We start from the raw sequence: 24,745 nt of genomic DNA, 5'->3' as shown, positions 1-24,745 counted from the left end.
ATTTTAGCCTGGTCCTATTAAAATCTCAATTAACCTACTAACTTCCTATGTGATTCCAGAACCTTCCAGTTCTTCCTCTTCCAACACATTTAGAACTGGTTTCCTTACACACACTGCTCTCATTACTCTGGAGGGCTCAACAGGATTCCCCCACTGCCCATCATCGTTCAGCTGGACTTCTGGTTTCTCACATAAGCAAAGCTGGTTTCACATTTACGAGTGGTCCCTTCTTCCCCTACCCATTAGCATTAGCCAATCTATTTACCTAAGAATCAGTTCTTGTTCCTATTCCCTCAAAAAGCCAACCCAACTACTCCCATCAACTGAACTTGCTCTTAACTATTAATACAGTACTTAAAATCTGAATCATATCTAGTTGATTTTTTTTTAAAGAGTAAGCTCTATGCCCAACGCAGGGCTTAAACTCAGGATCCTGGGATCAAGAGCTACATGTTCTACTGACCCAGCCAGCCAGGCGCACCTTGTTGGCTCTTACATACGCTTAGCTAATGACTGGTTTTGCTTTCTAAACTAGATCGCAGATTTAAGGGCAGAGACCATGTTCTATTTTCCTATACCAGTCACAAAATGAGAATCATGGGCCTCGCCCTAGACACACAAAACAGTAAAAGTTGGGAGAGTGAATGGGGAAGCAGTAAAAGCACTCCAGGTGATTGCTATCAACACTGCAGGATGAGAAAACTTCCACATTCTCCTTTCCGCAGAGATAACCTTGTCAACAAATATTTATCTCTAGGGGTGCCTGGGTGGCTCAGTCATTAAGCGTCTGCCTTCAGCTCAGAGTCCAGAGTCTGGGACTGAGCCCCACATCAAGCTCCCTGCTCAGCAGGAGGCCTGCTTCTCCCTCGCTCACTCCCCCTGCTTGTGTTCCCTGTCAAATAAATAAAAGCTTTAAAAAATTTTTATCTCTATTGACTAATAATGTCCTCACATGGGATTAAGCTTTTCTTTATATAAAACAAAGCTGTTTTATTATAAAACTTTATATACGAAGTTTCTTTATATAAAACAAAGCTGTTGGGGCAAGGGGTGGCTCAGTAGGTTAAGCCTCTGCCTTAGGCTCAGGTCATGATCCAGGGGGGTCCTGGAATCGAGCCCCTAATCGGGCTCCCTGCTCAGGGCGGACGGGGGGTGGGGAGTCTGGTTCTCCCTCTGCTCCCCATTCATGCTCTCTTTCAATCTCTCGCAAATAAATAAAATCTTTCCAAAAAAAGACAAAAAAACAAATCTGGAAATACTTTTTTCAGATAAGCGGATGGTCACTGCTAAAACAAGCATTCACCTCCGGGCTGGGAGCCTGCCTTGGTGCCCCAGGGTCATCAGCTGTGTTCAGAGCAGCTGGCCTTCGGCACATTCTAGCATTGTGGGCTGGGGAATGACTGACTGGTGTCTCTTTTGACACCAAGATGATTCTGCTTAGATTTCCATTTTTTATATAGTTTCTTACCAAAGATAGTTCTTGACACTGCTTTCTGTTTCCCCTATGCTGAGAAAGTTACTTCCCTTCTATTTCTGCTCCTCTAATGTCCAGCTTGCTATTTTGCATGGTCTTCAGAGGTGATCCTCCATCTTCAACTCCATAAATAAATGAAAACCAAGCCACACAGTTGGAAATCAAGTTTTGTTTTTATATGAACAGAAGTAGACCATCTAGAAATATTTCAGTTTATTTAAATTGTTAAGTAGAATATGAAACCGAATTTGTAGCTAGTACCAGAGAATGGACTTAACTGTTTGGTGTTTAATGAGAACAGCTTCTACACAGGATCCCAAGAGACTTACAGAAAAAGGGGCAAAGCCCTAATATTAAGCAAATAAAACTCATGTTTCAAACAGGTTATACAAAAATTGATTTATACTCCATTTCCCTTTTTTTTTGATATTTAGAAAGTGCAGATTTAACAAAAGGTAGCCATATCCTTTCTATGTACAATGCCGATTATAATTATGCAAACAAAACTGTCAGTCTTTTTTTTTTTTTACCCAAAAATCCCAGTGTTTAGCTCTCAAACCTTAAGTCACTGAATTGAATAAGGATTAAAGAGGGTTAAAAATAAAAAAGCTATTGCCACATTCCAGACGGAGGAAAGCAACACATACATTAAAATTAATCTAACAATAGTAGGTTTAACCTATAACTTTTCAAGAAGCTTAACATCATTTCATTATTATTTTTAGTGGAAAATTAGGGATTATTTGGCAATGCTGCTTTTACTAGTAAACAATGATAAAGTCAAGTGAAGGAAAAACCTAAGAACAACAACCAGTGAGGCATATAAAATTTTCAGGGCACTATCTGAAAAATTCATGGATGTTTACAGCAGATACGTCCCTATGCTGTTAATGTGAGCCAAGAGGGCATTAAAATGCTATCCACGACACACAGAGACTTTTCAATGGAAGCTGCTGTCCTAAACTCAGCCTCTGCGAGAAATGAATCATGCTATTCACAATTATTTCAACAAAGGTATCATCTTAGGATGCTAGCAGCGTAGCAAACTTAACTTACCCTATCCTGATGATAAGCCATGAAGCAAAACTAGGAAAATGAAGTGAAAAAAGGACAGGGTTAGAGACAGCTGGAGATCTTATCTGTACATGAAAAGCCTTTTGTTGTCCTTTTCCCAAATCCATGGTAATACACATTTTCCAAAGGGATGTGAAGTCAGGACTTAAAATTAATAATATTCTAAAGTATTTCTAATCTTAAGGTAAAGACAACCTAACACTGAAAAAGTGTTCTTCAAAGGCCAAATCTCAGTATATTTGGCAAACATGTTAATAAATTTTACTCCTCCTCCCCACCATTTAAAACAAAACCAAAATCAAAAACAACCAAACCTTTACTGGGCTACCAAGCTGCTAGAGGAGTTGCCAGAATGGAGACTACTCAAATTTCGGTTACGAGATTTATTCTAGGAAAGTGAACAGGCTATACACCTAATTAGAAAGACAAACCACAACACCCTCCAAACACTAGTGCATGCAATTAACTCTTCCATTTCATAAACTCAGTGGATAGAAAGGGAACAAAGAGGGAAGGAGAAGAGCATGAAGTAAAAGAGCGAATGGAGGAATCTGGGGCCGAAGTTTGAGGAGAGAGAGAAAATGAGGGGAAGACATTTGATAGTAGGAGGCAGTTAGAATTTATCTTTCAGTTTACTTAGTGAGTTAAGTCAGTACTTTATGTTAAACTTGAAAAACCTACTAGTTTGCCCCTTTCGTTTTTAAATAACTCATACCATTGGGTGGTGGGGGAGGGAGAAGCAAAGAAAGCAGCATGCAGGCAGACAGACACAAGGAAAAAGTGGCCCACGAGAAGAACTGGTGGCAGGAATAGTTTTAAATATCAAGGCCACTTAAAATTAAGACTCAGCAAACCAAAGCTATCATTTCTGCATTACCCTTTGTCCTCAAGTAACTACTTTGAAAATTACAGCCAAGCAAACCACAAACATTTTAATGGTTTATGTCTGGATGATATGTATGTCTCCTGCACATGCTTCCACCAAAACAAACAAACAAACAAAGGAAAAACCAAAGAAATTCCTTTCCACATAAGGCACAGGACAAAATTAATCCCATTTACATATTCAAGGCGAAAATGAGTGTTTTCCTGGCTTTTGTTTCTTTTGCTATCACATGTCTATAGATTATAGGGACTCAAGCACATTATCCAGGACAGAAAATTCCACTGTTGTACAAAATAAAATTGTTAATTCTAACTTTTATTCTTATACAATTTGCAGAATAAAGTTGAAATGATTGCTATAGGTTTTAATGTTGATAAGAAGAACTGGACTATAATACATCTGAAATGCAGTGGTGAGCTGAGCAAGTACATTTAAAAATGAAGTCACAGACATGATTTTTCTATACATTTTCTTGTTTGAAGAAAATTATAAAGTCAGCAAGCAGTCACGGATGAAAGAACAAATGAAACGGGGGGACTGGAGAGTTAAGATGAGGAACAAAAATATCTGTTTAGAGTTAAAAATGGACAGAGTGGTTTATTTTGCAGCAAGAGGAGAAACAGGGTGGTGGATGGCAACTGACGGGAGGACGCTCAGCAACATTTGCTCTTCCAGCCTGTCACGCCGCCTCCACTGCTGATATCTACATTTTCACTGTTGGGCTCTTTTACAGGGGTCTGGAACAAACACACAAGGAAAGCAACCCATGAAAAGCACTGCTATGGCGAAATCAAGATTCAGCAGAAATATTCTCATAAAGGCAACAAAAAGTAACTCCAGTCACACCGGTAGGTTCTCTCTCCCATGCAAAGTAAAGATCTGGAAGCTTTGTTTTCCATCTACATTTTGCCTGCTGACTCCAAGCTGTGAAATGTCTAGAGGCCTCTAGGCATCCCTTGAATAAAGCTTCCAGTATCTTTTCTGCTCTCCCTTGCACAGAGGTATGCTATCACTTAGCCCTGACCCCCAGGGGTCTAGTATCTAGTACTTAAAAAGCATTATCAAAAGGTATCTGTATAAAACCAATGTCGGGTCAAGTCTAACCCCAGAGAAGTGAAACTGCCCTTTCTGTCTAGTTACTTGCCTTCTGAGACTGAAGTTTGTAACGCTCTGCCACAGATTTAAAAAGGCAAGCTCAACAGTGATATGCCAACATTAAGTGGAAGAAAAAGGGTAGGGCACAATGTAAATTATGTAATTCATGGTAAAAATGGATATAGAAAAAAAAATCAAAAGGAGAGACACCAAATGTTAACAGCAGAAAACCCTTAGATGGTGGGTTTACGAGTGATTTTATTTTTTTCTATGAACAATCCTGTATTTCCCCAGTAACCTAAATATTACTTTTAAAATCAAAAGAATATACTATTTTCAATGGATAACCCATATGGTATATAGGAAAGGAACTTTTTTTTTTTTTTAAACCACTTACATTCAGTGAAGTATACAAATCTTAATTGTGCTTGATGGATTTAGAGTATATAAAGTGAAACTATCAGATCAAACATAGAACATAATACCCGGGGAAGCTCCCTGGTGTCCCTTTCCAGCCAGTACTACCCTCCTAAAGGTAAATAGTACTCTCATTTTGGTCACCAGAGAGTAGTTTCTTTTTCTCTTCTTGACCTTCAAATACATGGAACCATGTTTTATGTCTTCTTTTATGTATTATTCCCTTTACTCAGTATCAATCTGTGAAATTCATCCAGGCTGTTGTGTTAACAGTGGGTCACCAAAAATAAAATTTTAAAAGCTAAGATGTAACTGGGAATGTATTCTCTCAATGAAACAAGATAAAGTTAAGGTAACCCAGGGGGGAACAACTTAAAATATTTTAGAAACTCACATAGCTCAAGAGAAGTCCTACTTAACTCATATGGGTGAAATTTCAACTTGCACTTTGAGCTCACCTACCTACCCGCACTGCCTGATGGGATTCTTTTCCTTACTGCATGTTAACGCTGTAAGTTTTGCATTAAAAAAACTTTGGGTTTTCCTGAGCAACCAACTTTATTCCTACTGCAGATCTTGAGAAAAATAACAGAAGAGAAAGAGCCCCTCAGCATCTATCCCACAGCAAAAGAATATGGTTACCAGGAAACAGTCCTCCTCTGGTAACTTCTAGGTGTGGGTCAGTTCAAAGTACATGGATGTTGAGGCGGGGGGGGGGGGGGGGGGGAGGGGGGGGGGGAAGGGTACTTGTAATCAGGGAGGTCACTATATTCCTTAACACCTCACTCACTGTCTATCCTTCTACAATTTAACTTAGATCCTTGAAAAAGAGTCTCTGAAAAAAGGAATTCTCCCATGCAAAGTAAAACATTTTAAAGCCAAAGTATTAATCAAGTTTATTTCAATATAAATATAAGCCATTCCTAGCTAAGAATAAGAAAAGGGCCAATAACTAAAAAAGTAAGCAAAGGAATAAAACAAGTTTACAGAAAAGAAAATACAAAAGTGGTTCTTAAAACTATCTTTAAAAATGCTCACCATACTCCTAAAAGAGCTGCAAATTAAATCTACTTTTTTTTTTGGGGGAAAGATCTGAAAGTCTTAGAATCAATTACGTGGCCAGAGTGTGAGGAAACAGACATTCTCATCCACTGCTAGTAGGAATGTAAATGGGTAAAACCCTCATGCCAGCATGTGGCAAGATGTATCAGAATAAAAATGTACATACATGCTCTTTGGCCACTTCTAGGAATCTGTCCTTCATATATTTGCACATAATCCTATGATTGCAAAATGATTTAAATATAAGATTATTCACTGCAGTGCAATTTATGAGATCATAAGGCTAAAACTCACCTGCATGTTCCTCACTGAGAAAAAGGGTTTAATTATGACACATCTACTCATAGGAGTAGCATTCAATTATTTAAAAAGTGGAATTATTTTACTTTACAAACAGAGTACAGCAAGTTGCCTTATCTGTTTTTAAAGAAGTTGGTGGGGGGGGGGAAATTGGTGGGAATAAAAATATATATTTATATTTACTTGTATATTAAAAATTAAGAGCTTAGTTAATTACACTGGTTACCTGTGGGGGATGAATGAGGAGTTGGGGGAATGTGGTGGGAAACTTCTCTGCACTTGCACTCTCTCTATTTTAAAGGTTTGAACCATGAGAATGAATTACCTATTCAAATAATTAAGTTAAAAATGTTTTGAATTGCTTTCATTCTAAAGTTTAATTTTCTTTTACTAAGTCAGGAGAGAAATCATGGCACAGGAAGCTGCTGGTCAGGAAACACTCCTGTATTTCCCACTGTTTGCTGTTTAACTTCTAATTTTACCACATCAAAAAGTTTATGTATGTGTATTGAGAAAAAAATGGGATCCCACATTGGGGCATGCCTACATGCGGAAGACGCAGACCAGACAGATCTTATCAGTGAATGCGTACTTTTTAACCTTTAATATGGTAACAAGGAAGATCTGTCATATCTGGAAGCAAATTTTAAGACTATATAAGCATCCTTTTTTTTAAAATGCCAAGATTAGTGAAAAAAATCAAGGGATACAGTGTGGACAGAAAAAAAAATCAAAACAATGGAGAAAACAAAAAAATCCAGAAAGAGAAAAAACACAAGAGACAAGGGGATTTCAACAAGTGTTGTGGTAAATTCTGTGGGTACTGGAATAATCTTTCACTGTGACCTACCAAACTCTGAAATACAAAGTATTCCATTAATTAAAAGAGCATTTTTCTATTATTGTTATTCCCTTCATTTAATTAAAAATATGAACGTTTTTCCTTGTCCATCTAGTACTTTACTTTTCTATGCTTCTATTTTTATTTTTCACAGGAATATTTTCAAATATAAAAATGTATATAAAAATATAAAAATTCCTCAAGACTTTCCAAGGGGTTTTACCTTTACATACTGTGAAGAATATTTTAAAATTTTTACATTTTTTTCTTTTTTAACTAAAAAGATATGCTAAGTTTTCTAAACAAAACTATATAAATGTCAGAGTCATTGAGTAATTCTGTTCTATGTCTCCTCCTTACCTCCGTCACCCACTTGGAATACTCACTATTTACATTTGATATAGATCCTTCCAGATCTTTATTTGCTGAACATAACCAAACACATGTGTGCACATGTTAATACACGTGTGTTTGGTACCATACATAATTTAAAAAATAAGATCAGACTACACGTATTACATCCTAACTTGCTTTTTATTACTCAATAAATTATAGATACCGGGATGCTGGCAGACATGGAAGGTACAACTTTTGTAGTCACTGTGAATAGCAGTATAACTGATGACTTTTTTCTGGTTTGAACACACACTTAGAATTAGCGGATGACTACCTTTCACTATAAAAAATGAAGTTTGATTTCTCTGAAATATCACTAGATTTATATTTGAGATACCATCTCTATTACAGCGTATATTTTACAGATACATGTATTTTTTAATTTGGGGACTGGTTTTTGAAAAAATACTGTTATTTCAATTATAAAATGAATTCCCTGGGACCATATTTTAGCAATTTTTAAAATATCACAGAGTGAAATGATTGGCTAAATGAAAAATAGGGATGGATTTATTGCATTTATTCACTATATAATATAGACAGGTTCTTTACTGGCATATCTGAGAAATGACTACATAGATAGAAGAAAGTGATTCTGTAGCAGTAACTATTATCTTAAATTTTAAGAAATTATCTATGGAAATACAAAGAATGTCTAAGAGAAGTGAGTCCAAAAGTAAACAGAAGAGCCACAAGAGCAGAGACCCGAAAAAAAAGCTGAAAAAAAGGAGAATGCAACTGGGGACCTGACAGTCAGTGTGGGAGCTCAGGACAGTGTTACCACTGACCAGATGTTCCAGATTTCTAATGGCTCACTGCTTCCCCAAGTCCCTACTCCACTTTAGGAGGGTCAGATACTGGTGATGAGTAAACATTTAGGAATAATACCACCCAAATCTAATTTTTATATGTTAATCCAGTACTTCAAAAAAGAATTGTGACACTGGGCACATTGGATCTTACCTTTCGAAGGATATCTTCAGCTAATGTGAGGAAAGCCTTTTCGATGTTTATATTCGCTTTTGCACTAGTCTCAAAAAATCTAATACCATGCTCCCTTGCAATCTAAAATAGAAGCAAAATGTCATCATAAAATTATCAAGCACAGGGTGCCAATTGTTGACTTTAGCATCCTGGAGGAAATAATATTATTCTAAAGGCACAGTCCCTACTAGGTTATATAAAGCAAAGTACTTCAATGGGTCACAATTCAAATGGTCAAGTTCTTTCAAAAATAAATAAGCAAACAAAAGTAATAATAAAAGAATCCTCTCCTCACTTCAGGAGTTTATGTCAAATACTCTAAGTGAGGTGCTTAAAGTCTTAAATTACAAAACTGGGGATCACTGATTTGTTATTTTTCCTCTTTGTAGTTTAAATACAGCTAAAGGTACTACTACCAAAGGTCTGATTCTCCTACACCTGTTAGATAGGCACTGAAAAAACTCACTCACATGATAACTTGTTTCCCACAGCACTTCTAAAACAATGTGAAGAGCTCAGCACATTCATTACCACTACTAACAATCAAATGTCATGTCATCTTCACAAAGAAAGGACAGTGTATTAGTTTCATTCATAGCTTTTACCTGTTCTCCTTTTCCTTTAGGTACAACTCTTTTATCATCCATATCACATTTGTTTCCTAGTAACATTCTTTCCACATCTTCATTGGCATGCTACAATGGAAGGGAGATTTAATTGACATTTTAATATGACTTATAGCTTAATATTCTCTAAAAATGGCTTTATTATTCTCAATTTTCAGTGTTATTTTTATAATCTGGAAGTTTTATACCATCACCCTGAAATCACCCCATGCAAAAAGCTTATACAAACTCGCAAATTACTTAGGGAAAAAAACACAATTCCTAAGACATAACACTGTCAAATATTATCTTACCCCAACACGAGGCTGTCTAGTTTCTAGATATTCTCATCAAAACTGGAAGATACGGGCAAAAGACCTGAAACAGCAATCTCTTAGGCATAATCGAAATCCAAGCTGGACCATGAGTTCAGATCATGAGTATTACCCTACAGAAGCCTGAATCAAAAATTCTACAGAGTTAAAAAAAAAATTCTATAGAGCTCTTAAAATCTCAAGAGGCTATACTGCTAGGGCACAGGAAGATCCCATGCAGAAAAATTAGTTAAAAATAAATGTTTGCCCCACTGAAATCCTAACAACATCATTTGCGCAAATAGAAAAATCCCTCCCTAAAATTCATTTATAGCCTTGAGTGACCCTGAACAGTAAAAACAGTACAAAGTTAGAAGATTCATACTTATTTCCTGATTTCAAAACTTACTACAAAGCTGCAATAATCAAAACAGTGTGCTACTGGCATAAAGACATATACATGAATACACCGCAAACAGAGCCAAGAAATAATCCCTTGCATGTATGATCAAATGATTTTCAACAAGAGGGCCAAGTCCATTCAATGGAGGAAAGAATAGTCTTTTCAAAAAATGGGTGCTGGGGTGCCTGGGTGGCTCAGTGGGTTAAGCGGCTGCCTTTGGCTCAGGTCATGATCCCAGGATCCTGGGATCCAGCCTCACATCAGGCTCCCAGCGCAGTGGAGAGCTTACTGCTTACTGCTCTGTCTACTTGCACTCTCTCTATATCAAACTGTCAAATAAGTAAAAATCTTTAAATAAATAAATAAATAAAAGTGGTATTGGGCATACCAGATTTTAACATGGGAAAGAATGAAGCTGGACTCTTAACTTACCACCATATAAAAAAATGAACTCAAAATGGATAAAAAGCCTAAATATAAGACTTAAAACTAAAAAACTCAGAAAATACAGGAGAAAAATTTTATGACATGCAATTTGGCAACGGTATCTTGGATATGATACCAAAAGTACAGGCAACAAAAGAAAAAAAGGCAAATTATACTTCATCAAAATTAAAAAACTTTTATGTGTCAAAGGTCACCATCAGAGTGAAAAGACAACCAACCCCTGGAATAAGAAAAATCATCCATCTTTGGCCCAACACTCCTTTCCCTGAATGTCTCTAAGCCAAGGTAGTTAAATTCTCTAGAAAACAAAGTACTTTGAGATTTGTCTTAGATTTGAATCGATTACATTCTTTCCACTAGCCCTATCCTTTTCTGAGTATCTTTTACTCACTCATTTCTTCAGATCTCAGCTTAAAAGTCATTCCTCATATCAAAACCTGTTTGACTATTCTGGGTCCCATGCCTGCACCTCCATATGAATTTTAAGATCAGCCTGTCAATTTCTCCCAGCCACGCCCTCACCTCCCCCACAAGCCCCAAGCCAGCAGCTGGGATTTTAATAGGATTACACTGAAACTGCAGATCACTTTGGCTAATGCTGCCATTTTAAAAATATGAAAACTTCAATTAATAAACATGGGATGTCTTTTCAATTACACTGATCTTTAATGTCTTTTGACATTTTGTGGTTATTAGTATGTAAGTTCTGAGTATCTTTGGCTAAATTTTTCATAACTAGTTTTTCTTCTTTTTGATGCTACTGCAAATGGAAATATACACACACACACACACACCCAATTTTTAAAAAAGAAATTGTTTATTTGACAGAGAGACAGCAAGAGAAAGAATGCAAGTAGGGGGAGTGGGAGAGGGAGAAGCAGGCTTCCCGCTGAGCAAGGAGCCTGATGCAGGGCTCGATCCCAGGATACTGGGATCATGACTTGAGCTGAAGGCAGCTGCTTAACGACTGAGCCACCCAGGCGCCCCTGGAACTTTTTCTTAATTTCATTTTTTGATTATTTGCTGCTAGTATATAGAAATACAAGTGATTTATGTGTATTGATCTTGTATCATCCAAGTTTACTGAACTTGTTCACCAGTTCTAACAGTTTTTGTGTGTGTGTGTGTGTATGTTCCTTAGAATTTTCTCTCTCTCTCTCTCTCTATTTTTTTTAAGATTTTATTTCTTTGACGGGGTGCCTGGGTGGCTTAGTCAGTTAAGCATCTGTCTTCAGCTCAGGTCATGATCCCAGAGTCCTGGGATTAAGCCCCAGATTGGGGTCCCTACTCAGTGGGGAATGTGCTTCTCCTTCTCTCTCTGCATGCTACTCCCCCTACTTGTGCTAATAAATAAATAAGATCTTAAAAGAAAGATTTTATTGAGGGGTGGGGCAAAGAGCACAAGCAGGGGGTGGGGCAGAGGAAAGCAGGCTCCCGCCAAGCTGGAAGCCACCCAATGTGGGGCTTGATCCTAGGACCCCATGATCTTGACCTAAACCATAGGCAGATGTTTAATCAACCAAGCCACCCAGGAACCACTCCTTAGGATTTTCTATATACAAAATCTCATTATTTACAAATACAGTTTTCCCTCTCAATCTGGGTTTCCTCCTTTTCTTTGCCTAAATGCCCTGGCTAGAACTTCTACTAAAATTCTGAACAGTAATGGCATACTTCTCATTTTCTTGATCACAGAGACAGGTATGCTTGTTAGCTGTAGGATTTTCACAGATGTCCTTTGCTAGGCTAAGGATGTTCTATTTCTAGTTTGCCGAGTGTTTTTACCATGAAAGGGTGTTGGGTTTGTCAAAATTTTTCCTGTGTCTGATGGCAAGATCATACAGTTTCTATCTTTTATCAAGATGGTGTATTACACAGGGTGCCTGGGCGGCTCAGTTGGTTAAGTGTCTGCCTTCAGCTCAGGTCACGATCCCAGCGTCCTGGGATGGAGCCCCAAGTCGGGCTCCCTGCTCAGCAGGAAGTCTGCTTCTCCCTCTTCCTTTGCCTGCTTGTGCTTATGTACACACTCTCTGTCAAATTAATACATAAAATCTTCAATTAAAAAAACCATGTATTACAGGGATGCCTGGATGGCTCAGTTGGTTAAGTGTCTGCCTTTCGCTCTGGTTGTGATCTCAGCAGCCTGGGATCCAGCCCCGACTCAAGCTCCCCACCCAGCAAGGAGTCTGCTTCTCCCCTCTCCCTCTGCCCTTCCCCACTTGGGTCATTCTCCCTCTCTCAAATAAATAAATAAAATCTTAAAAAAAAAAACATTAAAAAATGGTGTATTACACTGATTGATTTCTTATATTGAACTACCCTTGCATTCCTAGGTAAATTCCTCTTGATCAACAATATATAATCCTTTTAAAATGTTGCTGGATTAATTTGGCTTTTTTTCATTTTGTTCAAGCTTTAACTTCAAAAACAAAGTGAAAATTAGGCAACACCAATCTCTTGTATGCCAGAAAAACATATTTTCTTTCTTTATTTTTTTAAGATTTTATTTATTTATTTGACAGATCACAAGTAGGCAGAGAGGCAGGCAGAGAGGCGTGAGGGAAGCAGGCTCCCCGCTGAGAAAAGGTCAGACATGGGGCTTGATCCCAGGACCAAGATCATAACCTGAGCCAAAGGCTTAACCCACTGAGCCACCCAGGCACCCCACATATTTTCTTTTTAGTGGCTGAGTTTTATGTATCTTAATTCTCATGTTGGGAAACTAAAGCCACCCACCTATGACGTGCATAAGGCTGTAACAGAAATAAAGAATGAATTTGGCCTTGGTGCCTTGGCACAGTACTCCTAATTTCCTGAGTGAAAGACTGTCTTTTGTTGTTCGTAACAGAGCCCTTTCTACCTACCTAAGTTTATGCTAATGAAGAACTTGGGCAGAGTGGTGGCCTATAGAGTTTCACAATGGAAATCAGTCACTAGAAAATCCAAACATGCGATTAAAGAATTGAAACTTTCAAGGGGCACCTGGGTGGCTCAGATTGTTAAGGATCTGCCTTTGGCTCAAGTCATGATCTCCAGGTCCTGGGATCAAGCCCAACGTCAGGCTTCCTGCTCAGAGGGGAGTCTGCTTCTCCTACCCCTGCTTGTGATCTCTTGCTCACTCTCTTTCTCTACCCCACCTCAAATAAAAAATAAAAAAAGATTTGGAACTTTCAGCCACTCCCCTACCTCCCATGAGGTAAAGAGGGCTAGAGATGAAGTTAAATCACCAGAGGCCAATGATTTAACTAACCATACATATGCAGTAAAACCTGAATCAAAACTCCAAAACAATGAAGTTAGGGGAGCTCTTCCAGGTTGGTGAACATATCAAAATGCCCAGAGGGTGATTATGTCTAGAGATGGCATGGAAGTTCTGTGTTCCCCAACCCCCATACCTTCCCTGTACATCTCTTCAATTTAGCTGTTCCTGCATCCTTTATAATAAAATTATAAATGTAAATAAAACACTTTCCTGAGGAGTCATTACAGCCAACAACTGAACCTGAAAGTCCTGGGGGCCCCGGGACCCCCTCAAATTTGTAGTGAAGTCAGAGAGAAATGAAGGTAACTGAAGGGAACCAGGACTTAACATCTGAAGGAAGGGCAGTCCTTCAACTTGGGAGAGTCTGACACTAAGGTTGGGCAGTTAGCATCAGAATAGGACTGAATTGTAGGACATCCAGTACATGTCAGAGAATTTGGAAAACTGCTGTTGTTGAAACAACAATGCACAGTCTATCAATTGCTCCTACTACATGTGCTACTTAGCTGAATCATAAAATAAAGGCTAAGGAAATCCAAAATGGCGCCTTGTTTAAAAAAATCTGTGTATTATTAACTGATTATTAAATATTAACAGGCTTCTCTTTGAAGATTTATTGCAGTGACGGAAAAGTCAGTAATAAGCTGTCAAGACTGCTACCACTGAGATATCATTATCTTGCATCTAATACTTGGTCTTCTAGCCAAAAGTGCTTTAAGGAGTTAGTCTTAAGGAAATCAATGCCCAGAAGGCTGCAATAAGACATGAAAAATAATTTCAACAAGAAGCCACCTATACTGCAGAACAGAAAAAGACTGGCTTTGACACATATTTTACCTTATAAAAACTGACATCTTCTCAGGCAATGATACAGCACTATTTTCGTTAGGTTTTTACCACATTACTACTCTGTATCTTTCAAAATTTCTAGAAGTAATATAACGTTTCTGTTGTTTTAAATTACTACTGAAAAATTTAGTAATTTATTCATTCAATAAAAATTCATTGAGAAAGAATTCGTTTACAGAGAGGTGTGTAAAACCACTAGTAGCTTCTACATGGGGCCATCTTTAAAAGATGGATGTATAAAGTTTTTGGGTAAGTTAGTAATTGCCTTGGATGGGGTTCTAGATAGACTTACCCACATATTTAAGAGAAAGGCAGATTAACATTAACCTTTAAGAAGTAGAAATAACATAGTAATAATGATAGTACATTATACCCTAAACATCCTTTAGAATTATTCTTAACTAAACTCAAAAATGTGTCTTTATAAAGAGTTTATACAATTTCTAGTCTTACCTCATCTATGTTTCTAAGCCATTTGCTGATGTTTTCAAAACTTTTACCATTGGTGATGTCATATACTAGCATGATACCCATTGCTCCTCTGTAGTAGGAGGTTGTGATGGTATGAAATCGTTCCTGGCCTGCCGTATCCCTGAAATAAACAGCAATAATTTATATTGAGCATTTAGATATTACGACATTCTAGATAAATGAAGGGCAAAACAGTCGAATGGTTTGGTAAGATTAACATTAAATCCACTATACACTACAAAGCAAAACAGTACCATCACCCATTTAATTCTTAAATGGTAAATAATTATAGTTTATTCATAAGAATATATATATGTGTGTGTAACTTTTTTTAGTCAAAGGAAATTCATGACTACCTATAGTGGGTGAAAATCTGGAAGGGAAAACCACAGAAAAATGACACAGAAAAGTCTTGGCAGTTATTGTAGAATGAACACCAGCAAGTGTGATAAAAACTCTTAAAATTCATTTTATTCAGTGATCTTGTTCCATAACATATCACAAAAGTCTGCGGAATGTTTAGAACATTAAAGGATTAAGCCATAGTACAGCTACATTTACCTTTAGGATCACTTACAAAACGTTGTAAAGATAACCTCATTTTTAGGAACAAGATGGAAATATGTAAATAGTATTTTTTTAATTTCTTCATGCCAAAGATCTCAGATATAGATTTTGCTCCTGTAATTTCCCCCTTGTTTGCATCACTAATTTCGTCCTTTTATGAATCATTCTCATCAGGATACATACATGTTTTAGTATCCCCTATTCTAAAAGAGCAAAATTAAAACAAAAAAATCCCATTCTCAACACTATACCCCTCCAACTAACATCCCATTTCTATGTTCACCTCCCCAGCAAGCTTTCTTTTTTAAAACTTTATTTTAAAATAATTATAGCCTCACAGGAAGCTACAAAAATAGTACAAAGTCTTTGTATCCTTCACCCAGTTCTCCCCAATGGTAACATCTTACACCATCTTACAAAAGCAAAACCAGGAAATTTACATTGGTACAATCGAAGAACTTATTTAAAGTCTACTTTTTTTTTTTTAAACATATATATTTTTTTAAACGTACATTTGTATGTGTTTGTGGGTACACACGCACACATGTATGTAGTTCTCTGCAATTTTATCAGATGTACTGGCCTGTATAATCACCACCACAACAAACACGATAGAAAACTCATCTTCTTTAGTCCCTATACCCTGGTCAATAATCTGTTCTCCACATCTATGATTTTGCCATTTTCAGAATGCTATATAATGGAATCATGTTATATTATATACAACCTTTTGAAATGGTCATCTTTCACTTCTTTCACCATGACTTCCTGAGATCCATCTAAGTTGCTGCACCTAATACTAGTCTGTTCCATTTTATTGCTGAATAGTATTCCATTGTATGGACATACCACAATCTGTTTATTCACTCACCTGTGGAAAGAGACTGGATTGTTTCCAGTTTTTGGCCATCACAAATAAAGTTGCTATGAATATTTATGTACAAGTTCCTGTGTGTACCTAAGTTTTCATTTCTTCTGGATGAATATCCAGGAATCTTACTGCTGACCCACATGGTATGTTTACATTTATAAGAAACAAGGCATGGGAATGCAAGCTGGTGCAACCACTCTGGAAAACAACATGGAGGTTCCTCAAAATGTTGAAAATAGAACTGCCCTATGACCCAGCAATTGCACTACTGGGTATTTACCCTAAAGATACAAATGTAGTGATCCAAAGGGGCACTTGCACCCGAATGTTTATAGCAGCAACGTTCACAATAGCCAAACTATGGAAAGAACCTAGATGTCCATCAACAGATGAATAGATCAAGAAGATGTGGTATATATACACAATGGAATACTATGCAGCCATCAAAAGAAATGAAATCTTGCCATTTGCGACAACATGGATGGAACTAGAGCGTATCATGCTTAGCGAAATAAGTCAAGCAGAGAAAGACAACTATCATATGATCTCCCTGATATGAGGAAGTGGTGATGCAACATGGGGGCAATTCACAGACCTATACCCCTGGAGATAAAAATATATGTTTATTAAAAAAAAGAAAGAAAGAAAGAAAGAAAGAAAGAAAGAAAGAAAGAAAGAAAGAAAGAAAGAAAGAAAGAAAGAAACAAGGCAACTTTTCTAGAGCTGCTGTACCACTTTACATTCCAACTAGCAATGTAACAGATTTGTTTTCTCTGCATTCATTAGCATTTGGTGTTGTCACTATTTTTTATTTTAATCTAATAAATAAGGCATGTAGTGATACCTCATCATCATTTAAATTTGTATTTCTCTAAGGCTAATGATGATGAATATTTTTTCATATCATCATCTGCCATTCACATATCCTCTCTGGTGAAATGGCAGCTCTTGTCTTCTGTCCATTTTCTAACTGGATTGGTTGCCGTCTTTTTTTTTTTTTTTTTTTTTTTTAAACACTCTGTATGTTGAGAGTTTTGTACCTAGTTTTTTAATTCTCTTGACAGGGTCTTTTGTAGAGTAAGAGCTTTAAATACTGAAATCCAATCTAGTGATTTTTTCAAGAATCTTTTATGGATCACAGTTCTAGCGCTGTATCTAAGAACTCTTCACCTAGTCTGAGGTCCTATTTTCTATATTTTCTTCTGAAAGTCTATGATTTAACATTTTACTTTATTTTTTTAAAGATTTTATTTATTTATTTGACAGACAGAGATCACAAGTAGGCAGAAAGGCAGAAGGCAGAGGCTTTAACCCACTGAGCCACCCCGGCGCCCCTGATTTTACATTTTATATTTAAACTGATGATACAGGGCACCTGGGTGGCTCAATTGGTCAACCATCTGCCTCTGGCTCAGGTCATGATCCCAGGGTTCTGGGATCGAGCCCCACACCGGGCTCCCTGCTCAGCTAGAAGCCTGCTTCTCCCTCTCCCTCTGCCTGCCACTACCCCTGCTTGTGCTTTCTCTCTGTCAAATAAATAAAATCTTTAAAAAACAAATAAGGGATGAATGAACAAATGAACTGATAATACATTCTGAGTTAATTTTTGTACAGGGTGTGAATTTTGAGAGGTTCATGTTTTTACTTATGGAAGTCCAACTACTCTAGCATCATTTGTTGAAAATGTTGAGGAAATACCCTTTCTTCGTGGAGTTGCTTTTGCACCTTTGATAAAAATTAATCAACCATAACCCAATCTAATTCTGGGTTTTTCTTTCTGTTCCAATGATCTATGTGTCTATGTCTCCCCCAAAACCATACTGTGTTGATTACTATAGCTAAATAAAGTCTTAAAAACAGAGAGATTCCTCCCACATATTTTTATCAGTTTTTTTTAAGCTATGTAGCCTTTGCATATAAGTTGTTGTTGCTGTTTTTATGTAGGCTCCATGCCCACTGTGGAGTCCAATGTGGGGCTTGAACTCCTCAGATCAAGACCCGAGCTGAGATCAAGAGTCAGATGTCTAACCAGCTGAGCTACTCAAGCAACCCTCAATATAAAGTTTAAAACCACCTTGTCTGTATCTACAATAAAATCTCCCCAGCAAACTTCTTTAAAGAGTTCTCTAATTTCTGTCTTCCCAAATTCATTTCTCAACCAATTCTAATCTGACTACTGCTACTACTATTCTACCAAGACTGCTCTTCTTCAAAGGGTCTCCAATAACTTCTGATAGCTAAATCCAGGATTTAGTTCCTTTTTATATATTTTAATCATTCATCAGGAAGCCATAAAATTGACCACTTTCTCTTCTTGAAACATTTTATTCTCATGGATTTTCTGAAACCACATGTTTCTGCTCTTAGTTCTATGGCACTGACTGGGTCATTTTCAGTAACATTCTAACATTCATATATATAGGAAATGACATTCTCTACACAGTAGCCAGAGTATTCTTCTTTAAATATGTGTCTGATCATAACGTCTTCTGCTTAAACCTTCCAATAGCTTCAATGGGGAAAGATTAAGGTTTTTTCTAACAAACAGTGCTAAAACAACTGGTTATCTCCATGCAAATGATGAAGTTGGACCCCTACCCTCATACCGTAGAAATAAATAAAAATTAATTCAAAACAGATCTAAGGCCAGAATATAAGAGTCAAAACTATAAAACTCTTAGAAGAAAATACGAGAAGGATGCTCAACATCATTAGTCATTAGGGAACTGTAAGTCAAAATCACTTCATACACCCTAGGATGGCTATAAGCAAAAAACCAAACAATAAAGGATGTAGAGAAATTGGAATCTTCAAGCATAGTTGGTATAAATGTAAACTGATGCTGCCACTGTGGAAATAGTCTGGCAGTTCCTCAAAATGTTAAACATACAGCTACCATATGATCCTGCAATTCTACTTCCTGGTATATAACCAAGAGAAATGAAAACATATGCCCAATACAGAGATTCATACATGAATGCTCATAACAACATTATTCATGATAGCCAAAAAGTAGAAACCACTTAAATGCCCATCAACTGACGGATAAATAAAATGTGGTATTGTCATATGACAGAATATTATTCAGCGATAAAACAGAATGAAGTACTGATATCTGCTACAACCTTGGTGAGCCCTGATAACGTTAAGTGAGAAAAATAAGACACAAAAGATCAAATAATGTATGATTCCATTTATATGAAATGTCCAGAATAGGAAAATCTACATAGGCATAAAGTATATTAGTGGCTGCCCTGGCTTAGGCGTTTGGTCAGGACGGGGAGGGGCTGCTAGAGTAGAGTCTCAAAAAAAAAAAAAAAAAAGAGTGGAATTTCTTTTTGGGAATATAAACATGTTCAAAAATTATGATGATGGTAAATATATATACCTTGTAAATACACTAAAGAACTAGCTTTATACTTTAAACGGCTGAATTACAGTGTATGAATTAGATCTCACCACAAAACAGAGATTACTAGGCTTAAAAAAAAAAAAAAAAAGCACAAAATTTCCAATTCATTATAACCAGAACCAATTCCAAAATCCTTACCTTGAGGTTTACAAGTGCTATAGGACTTGTTCTTTACTCCAGCCCCCCAAATTTTGAAGCAGTCCTTTCCCTGACAACTAAATTCATGTTTTTTTTTTTTTTAATGTCCCCAAATTTGCAAATTTGTTTTCACTTGACAGCCTCTGCACTAGCTGTTGCCATAGCCTGTCCGTACATGACTGGCTCCTCATGTTCACGTTTTAACCATCACCTTAACAATGAAGACTTCTCTGACCACCCAATTTAAATAGTCATCCAGTCTCTCTCCGTTCCATATCCCTACTTCTCTGTATAACACTTACTATAGATTTATTTACTGTTTATCTCCCATGTCCTCCAAAATTAAAGTTCCATCAGAGATCTATCTGTCTTGTTTACTGCAGAACCCATTTTATCTACAAGTCTAATAAGCATTCAAATGTCAATAAGTTAGTATTTCAGAATATTGCCTTGCAGATTCTGTATTATTTTATATAGCAAGGAGCTTCAATTCATTAAATGACCCTTAAAAACATGTTTTAAAAACAATGCTTCTGGGACACCTGGGAGGCTCAGTTGGTTAAGCCGCTGCCTTCTGCTCAGGTCATGATCCTAGGGTCCTAGGATAGAGTCCTGCATCGGGCTCTTTGCTCAGCAGGGAGCCTGCTTCTCTCTCTGCCTCTGCCTGCCACTCTGCCTGCTTGTGTGTGCTCTCTCTCTCTCTCTCTCTGAGAAATAAATAAATAAATAAATAAATAAATAAATAAAATCTTTTTAAAAAATTCTTAAAATCTTAAAAAAAAAATTAGGATTCTATGCCTAAATATATATGTAGCCAGAAATAAAAGAACTACCAATACATCAATATTCTCTACATTCAATCCTGGTGTACAATCACCATATTCATACATCTGCCCTCTATCCATCTGTCCATCAATTCAAATACTGTGCTAGGCATTATACAAGAAAAAATATAGAACATGGGTTTGGAGTCAGATCCAAGTTTATCCTCAGATTCCAATCCTTCCTGTAACCTCTCTGAATCTTCTTCATTCACAGCTTGAAGAAATAACTAAAGTAAAATTCCATAATTTATTTGTGTGTGTTATAAATAAGCTCAAAGCAATCTGTAGTATAAAAATATGCAAAGATGCAATAATGTCATTTTGAGATTCAAACTTTGTGTTTTCAAGATGTCCTAAGTCAAAAACCATCTCTGCAGATGCTCTTTCAAGTTAGTACCTGCTGGTGTTTAAGCTGTACTCAAAGCTGTTTCACAAGAAATCCCTGGCTTTGCCTGAAGCCTATATCCAAATAAATGTAAAATAAAATGATTTTTTTATTTAGCCAAGTTAAAAGATGATCTGGTTGGATTTTTCAACTTTTGTAAGAGAACTTCAGCCTTGTCACTTGCCCGTCTCATCTCAAAGTACACGGATCTGTCCTTTACAATAATGTAGAGTCCTATTTATTCATTCTGTAACTATTTATTGAACCAACAGTACATGCCAGACATTATTCTAGGCACCAGAGAGAAAGCTGTAAACAGGAAAAAAAAAAAAAAAAAAAAAAAAACCCCAAAACAAAAAACCTCCTGCCTCAACGAAGTTTTATATCCTACTAGGGATAAAACAACAACAACAAAAAAAATCGTAATTTCTAGAACTACGTATCTTCAGAGGGTGAAAAGTACCAAGAACACAAAAAGTAAAGAGACTAGGGGCTGATGTAGGGGATTGTGCAAACAAGGAAAATTGTAAACAGAGTGGTGAGGGAAGGCCTCAGTGAGAAGGTGAAGGCAATACGGAAGTCGTTGGGAGTAACAATGTTCCGAGAAGAGGGAAGAACTAGTGTAAAGGTCCTGACCCATGGTTGAGGAATAACGAGGTCAGCAGGACTTCAACTTTCCTTCTGAGTAAGATGAGAAGTCTACTAAAGGGTTTTACAAAAAGAAGTAACTTAACCTGGGCTTCAAAAGAATCACTCTATTTACTGTTGAAAATGGGTGTGGAGAAGAAGAGTTAGGCGGTAATACAATACCAAAAAACTGCCACCAGAACTGTCATTTTTTTTTTCTTTTTTCGTCTCTCTCTCTCTCTTTTTTTTTTTAAGATTTTATTTATTTATTTGACAGAGAGATCACAAGTAGGCAGAGAGGCAGGTCGGGGGACTGGGGAGAAGCTGAGCAGGGAGCCTGATGCAGGGCTTGATCCCAGGACCCTGAGACCATGACCAAAGCTGAAGGCAGAGGCTTAAACCCACTGAGCCACCCAGGAGCCCCCAGAACTGTCATTTAGGAAAAACCATCTAAGGGACCTGGCTCAGTGGTTAAGCATCTGCCTTCCGCTCAGGTCATGATCAAACGGTCCTGGGATCAAGTCCTACTTTGGGCTCCCTGCTCAGCAGGAAGCCTGCTTCTCCCTCTCCCACTCTTCCTGCTTGTGTTTCCTCTCTCGAAGTCTTTCTCTCTGTCAAATAAAGAAATAAAATCTTTAATAAAAAGAAAAGAAAAGAAAAACTATCTAAGAGACATGCTATCAGTTCTTCCAGGTTGTATCCTTAAGATAAGTTAGATTACTAAAGGCTACACACACATATTTCTATCTATATACTTATTTACATTCTTAGACCAGAATTTTTATCATCATTACCTTTAATAGGTTAATTTATTGAAAATCACAAGAAGAGGGGCAACCTGGGTGGCTCAGTCATTAAGCCTCTGCCTTTGGCTCAGGTCATGATTCCAGGGTCCTGGGATCAAGCCCCACATCGGGCTCCCTGCTCAGCGGGAAGCCTGCCTCTTCCTCTCCCGCTCCCCGTACTTGTATTCCCTCTCTCACTCAAATAAATAATTTTTTTTTAAAATCAAAAGAATGAGCCTTATGAAAATGTATTCTGTATTTGTTATGATCTATTTTCTCTCCCATTCTTTACATTATTTCTGAAAAGAATAATGTAATCAATTTAGGTAGACTTCCTTCTTGGTTCTTTTTGTACCTTGGCCCCCAAAGAAATTTCTAGGTAAGTTTTACAAATTAAGCATAGCACATAAGTTGTCCTTCAGAGATAGTATATTTATATCCTCCATTCTCAATTCCAAATTCTTGTTTTATCTTTTATTAGTCTTTATTTAGTCACAAGATATTTGTAAGCACGTGTAATTTATGAATCCATGAAAGAACAACAAAAATTTTGCCTCATCACAGTAAAATACTTTAGTTCTTTTCTGAATTGGTAAAAAGTATAAATCAACTAATAATTCTATACCCTTAGAGAGGGGTTAGTTTCCTAGCTAAAATCCAGGATGGAAATGTATCTACTCAAGACAGAAATGCCTATTGGTTATAGTGTAGGAGGCAAACAAAACTTCTACTTCATTTTTTGTCATTTACAATAATAATTTAAAGAGATCTTCCACAGCACTTCACTATGTGCAACCACCCCCAACACTGTCTAGCTATGATATGTTTTCTTCAGGGCGCCTGGGTGGCTTAGATGGTTAAGCCTCTGCATTTGGCTCAGGTCATGATCCCAGGGTTCTGGGATCGAGTACAGCATCCTGCTTTGTGGAGAGCCTGCTTCTCCCTCTCCCTGCCGCTCCCCCTGCTTGTGCTTTCTCTCTCTCTGTCAAACAAGTAAAAATCTTAAAAAGAATTTAATAAAAAGATATGCTTCCTTTCTCCCCATTCATTCACATTACAAAATTAGCAAATTACGTCCCCATTTCAGTGTCAAATCTATGACTAAATTCTCTACCAACAAAGAATACACTGCAGAAGAAACTACTCAGTTAAAACCAAATCAACAGCACTTAGGTTTTATAATACTGGTTAGATATGAAACGTCAAAATAAAAGATACTGAAAGATTAATGGCCTCTCTGAAAGGAAGGTAATCACTATTCAGATTCAGATTTAAATTCCTGTTTTGATCCATGACGTTCTATCTGTTCTTTCTGTCTCCTCCATCTTCCAAAATCTCTTACACCCAACTACCTTCCTTCTTTTTATATGCTTTTCCTGCTAAGTTTTTAAAAGGCTTTCTACATCCTATTTTCATTTACACATGTCATACATTAACACCTTCCAACAGGACTGTCTCCACCCCACAAGGTGACCTGGTTCCCTCGACTCCTTGATCTCAAATTACCCTTTTCCTGAGTCCTGTGTAGATACTTGTATCAGCCCCTACCAATTGTTAAGACCATCAACCATTTATTTGGAACCAGAAACAGAAGTTCTTGCTCAATACCTCTAAGCTAATTGATGATCCTTTGCCCAGGGCTAAAAATAGCCACAGCTGCTTATTTACTGCCCAAATTATTTTTAGGTTTGCATGCACACATACACCCCATATTAAAGACAGAGGGTTAACCCCAATGAACAAAACCAGGTATTAAGTATCTGAAGAGCAATTAAACACTGTACATACTCACAATGTATTTCTACGTACCATAATACTGGTTTTAAGCTGGTAATAAAGTTGGTATAAATAACTCAACTCGGTTTTCCTTTCTTGTATTTTTTTTCCTTCTCAGACTACATTAAAGGTTTCTGAAATTACAACCCAGTGGCAAAAGAACTTTCCTTACATAAAATAATAGACACACAGCAAAGAGAATTTTGTGAAATCCTCTTCTCTCCCCGCCCCCTGACATATTATAAAAGGAGCGATATGTTCCTAGGAACGAAAGTATCTTATTTCCTTACTTGTTAGTCTCACGTGCAGGGTCAAGAAAGCTGTGTGCTCTCGCTACTATTATGATGTTATTTTTAGTCTGGGCACTGATAGCACTAGAACAGTCCAGAGACAGCATCAATCTGCTCTGCAAAGTAGAGATCCCAAATTTTGCACCTTTGTATTTTTGTTAACATAATGAAGTTTTTTCCTCCTTTATAA

General features: G+C 37.1%; 1 protein-coding gene across 1 annotated transcript in view; it reads right to left on the bottom strand.

Annotated features, from left to right (window-relative positions):
• Window positions 1-1,628: 1,628 nt before the first annotated feature.
• The window catches only part of RAB10 (RAB10, member RAS oncogene family), an 85,213-nt gene continuing 62,096 nt past the window's right edge, over window positions 1,629-24,745 (bottom strand). The window contains exons 3-6 of the mRNA XM_082745218.1: window positions 14,863-15,001; window positions 9,135-9,224; window positions 8,509-8,610; window positions 1,629-4,171 (exon numbers count right to left, since the gene is read on the bottom strand). Coding sequence (XP_082601344.1) covers window positions 4,088-4,171; window positions 8,509-8,610; window positions 9,135-9,224; window positions 14,863-15,001 — 415 coding nt within the window. The 3' untranslated portion in view covers window positions 1,629-4,087. The remainder of the gene's footprint in view (window positions 4,172-8,508; window positions 8,611-9,134; window positions 9,225-14,862; window positions 15,002-24,745) is intronic.

Source organism: Mustela nivalis, assembly GCF_964662115.1.
Source record: "Mustela nivalis genome assembly, chromosome: 8".
Classification (NCBI taxonomy): Eukaryota; Metazoa; Chordata; class Mammalia; order Carnivora; family Mustelidae; genus Mustela; species Mustela nivalis.
The sequence above is the reverse complement of the archived record's forward strand: the minus strand, read 5'-3'. Positions and strand labels throughout refer to the sequence as shown.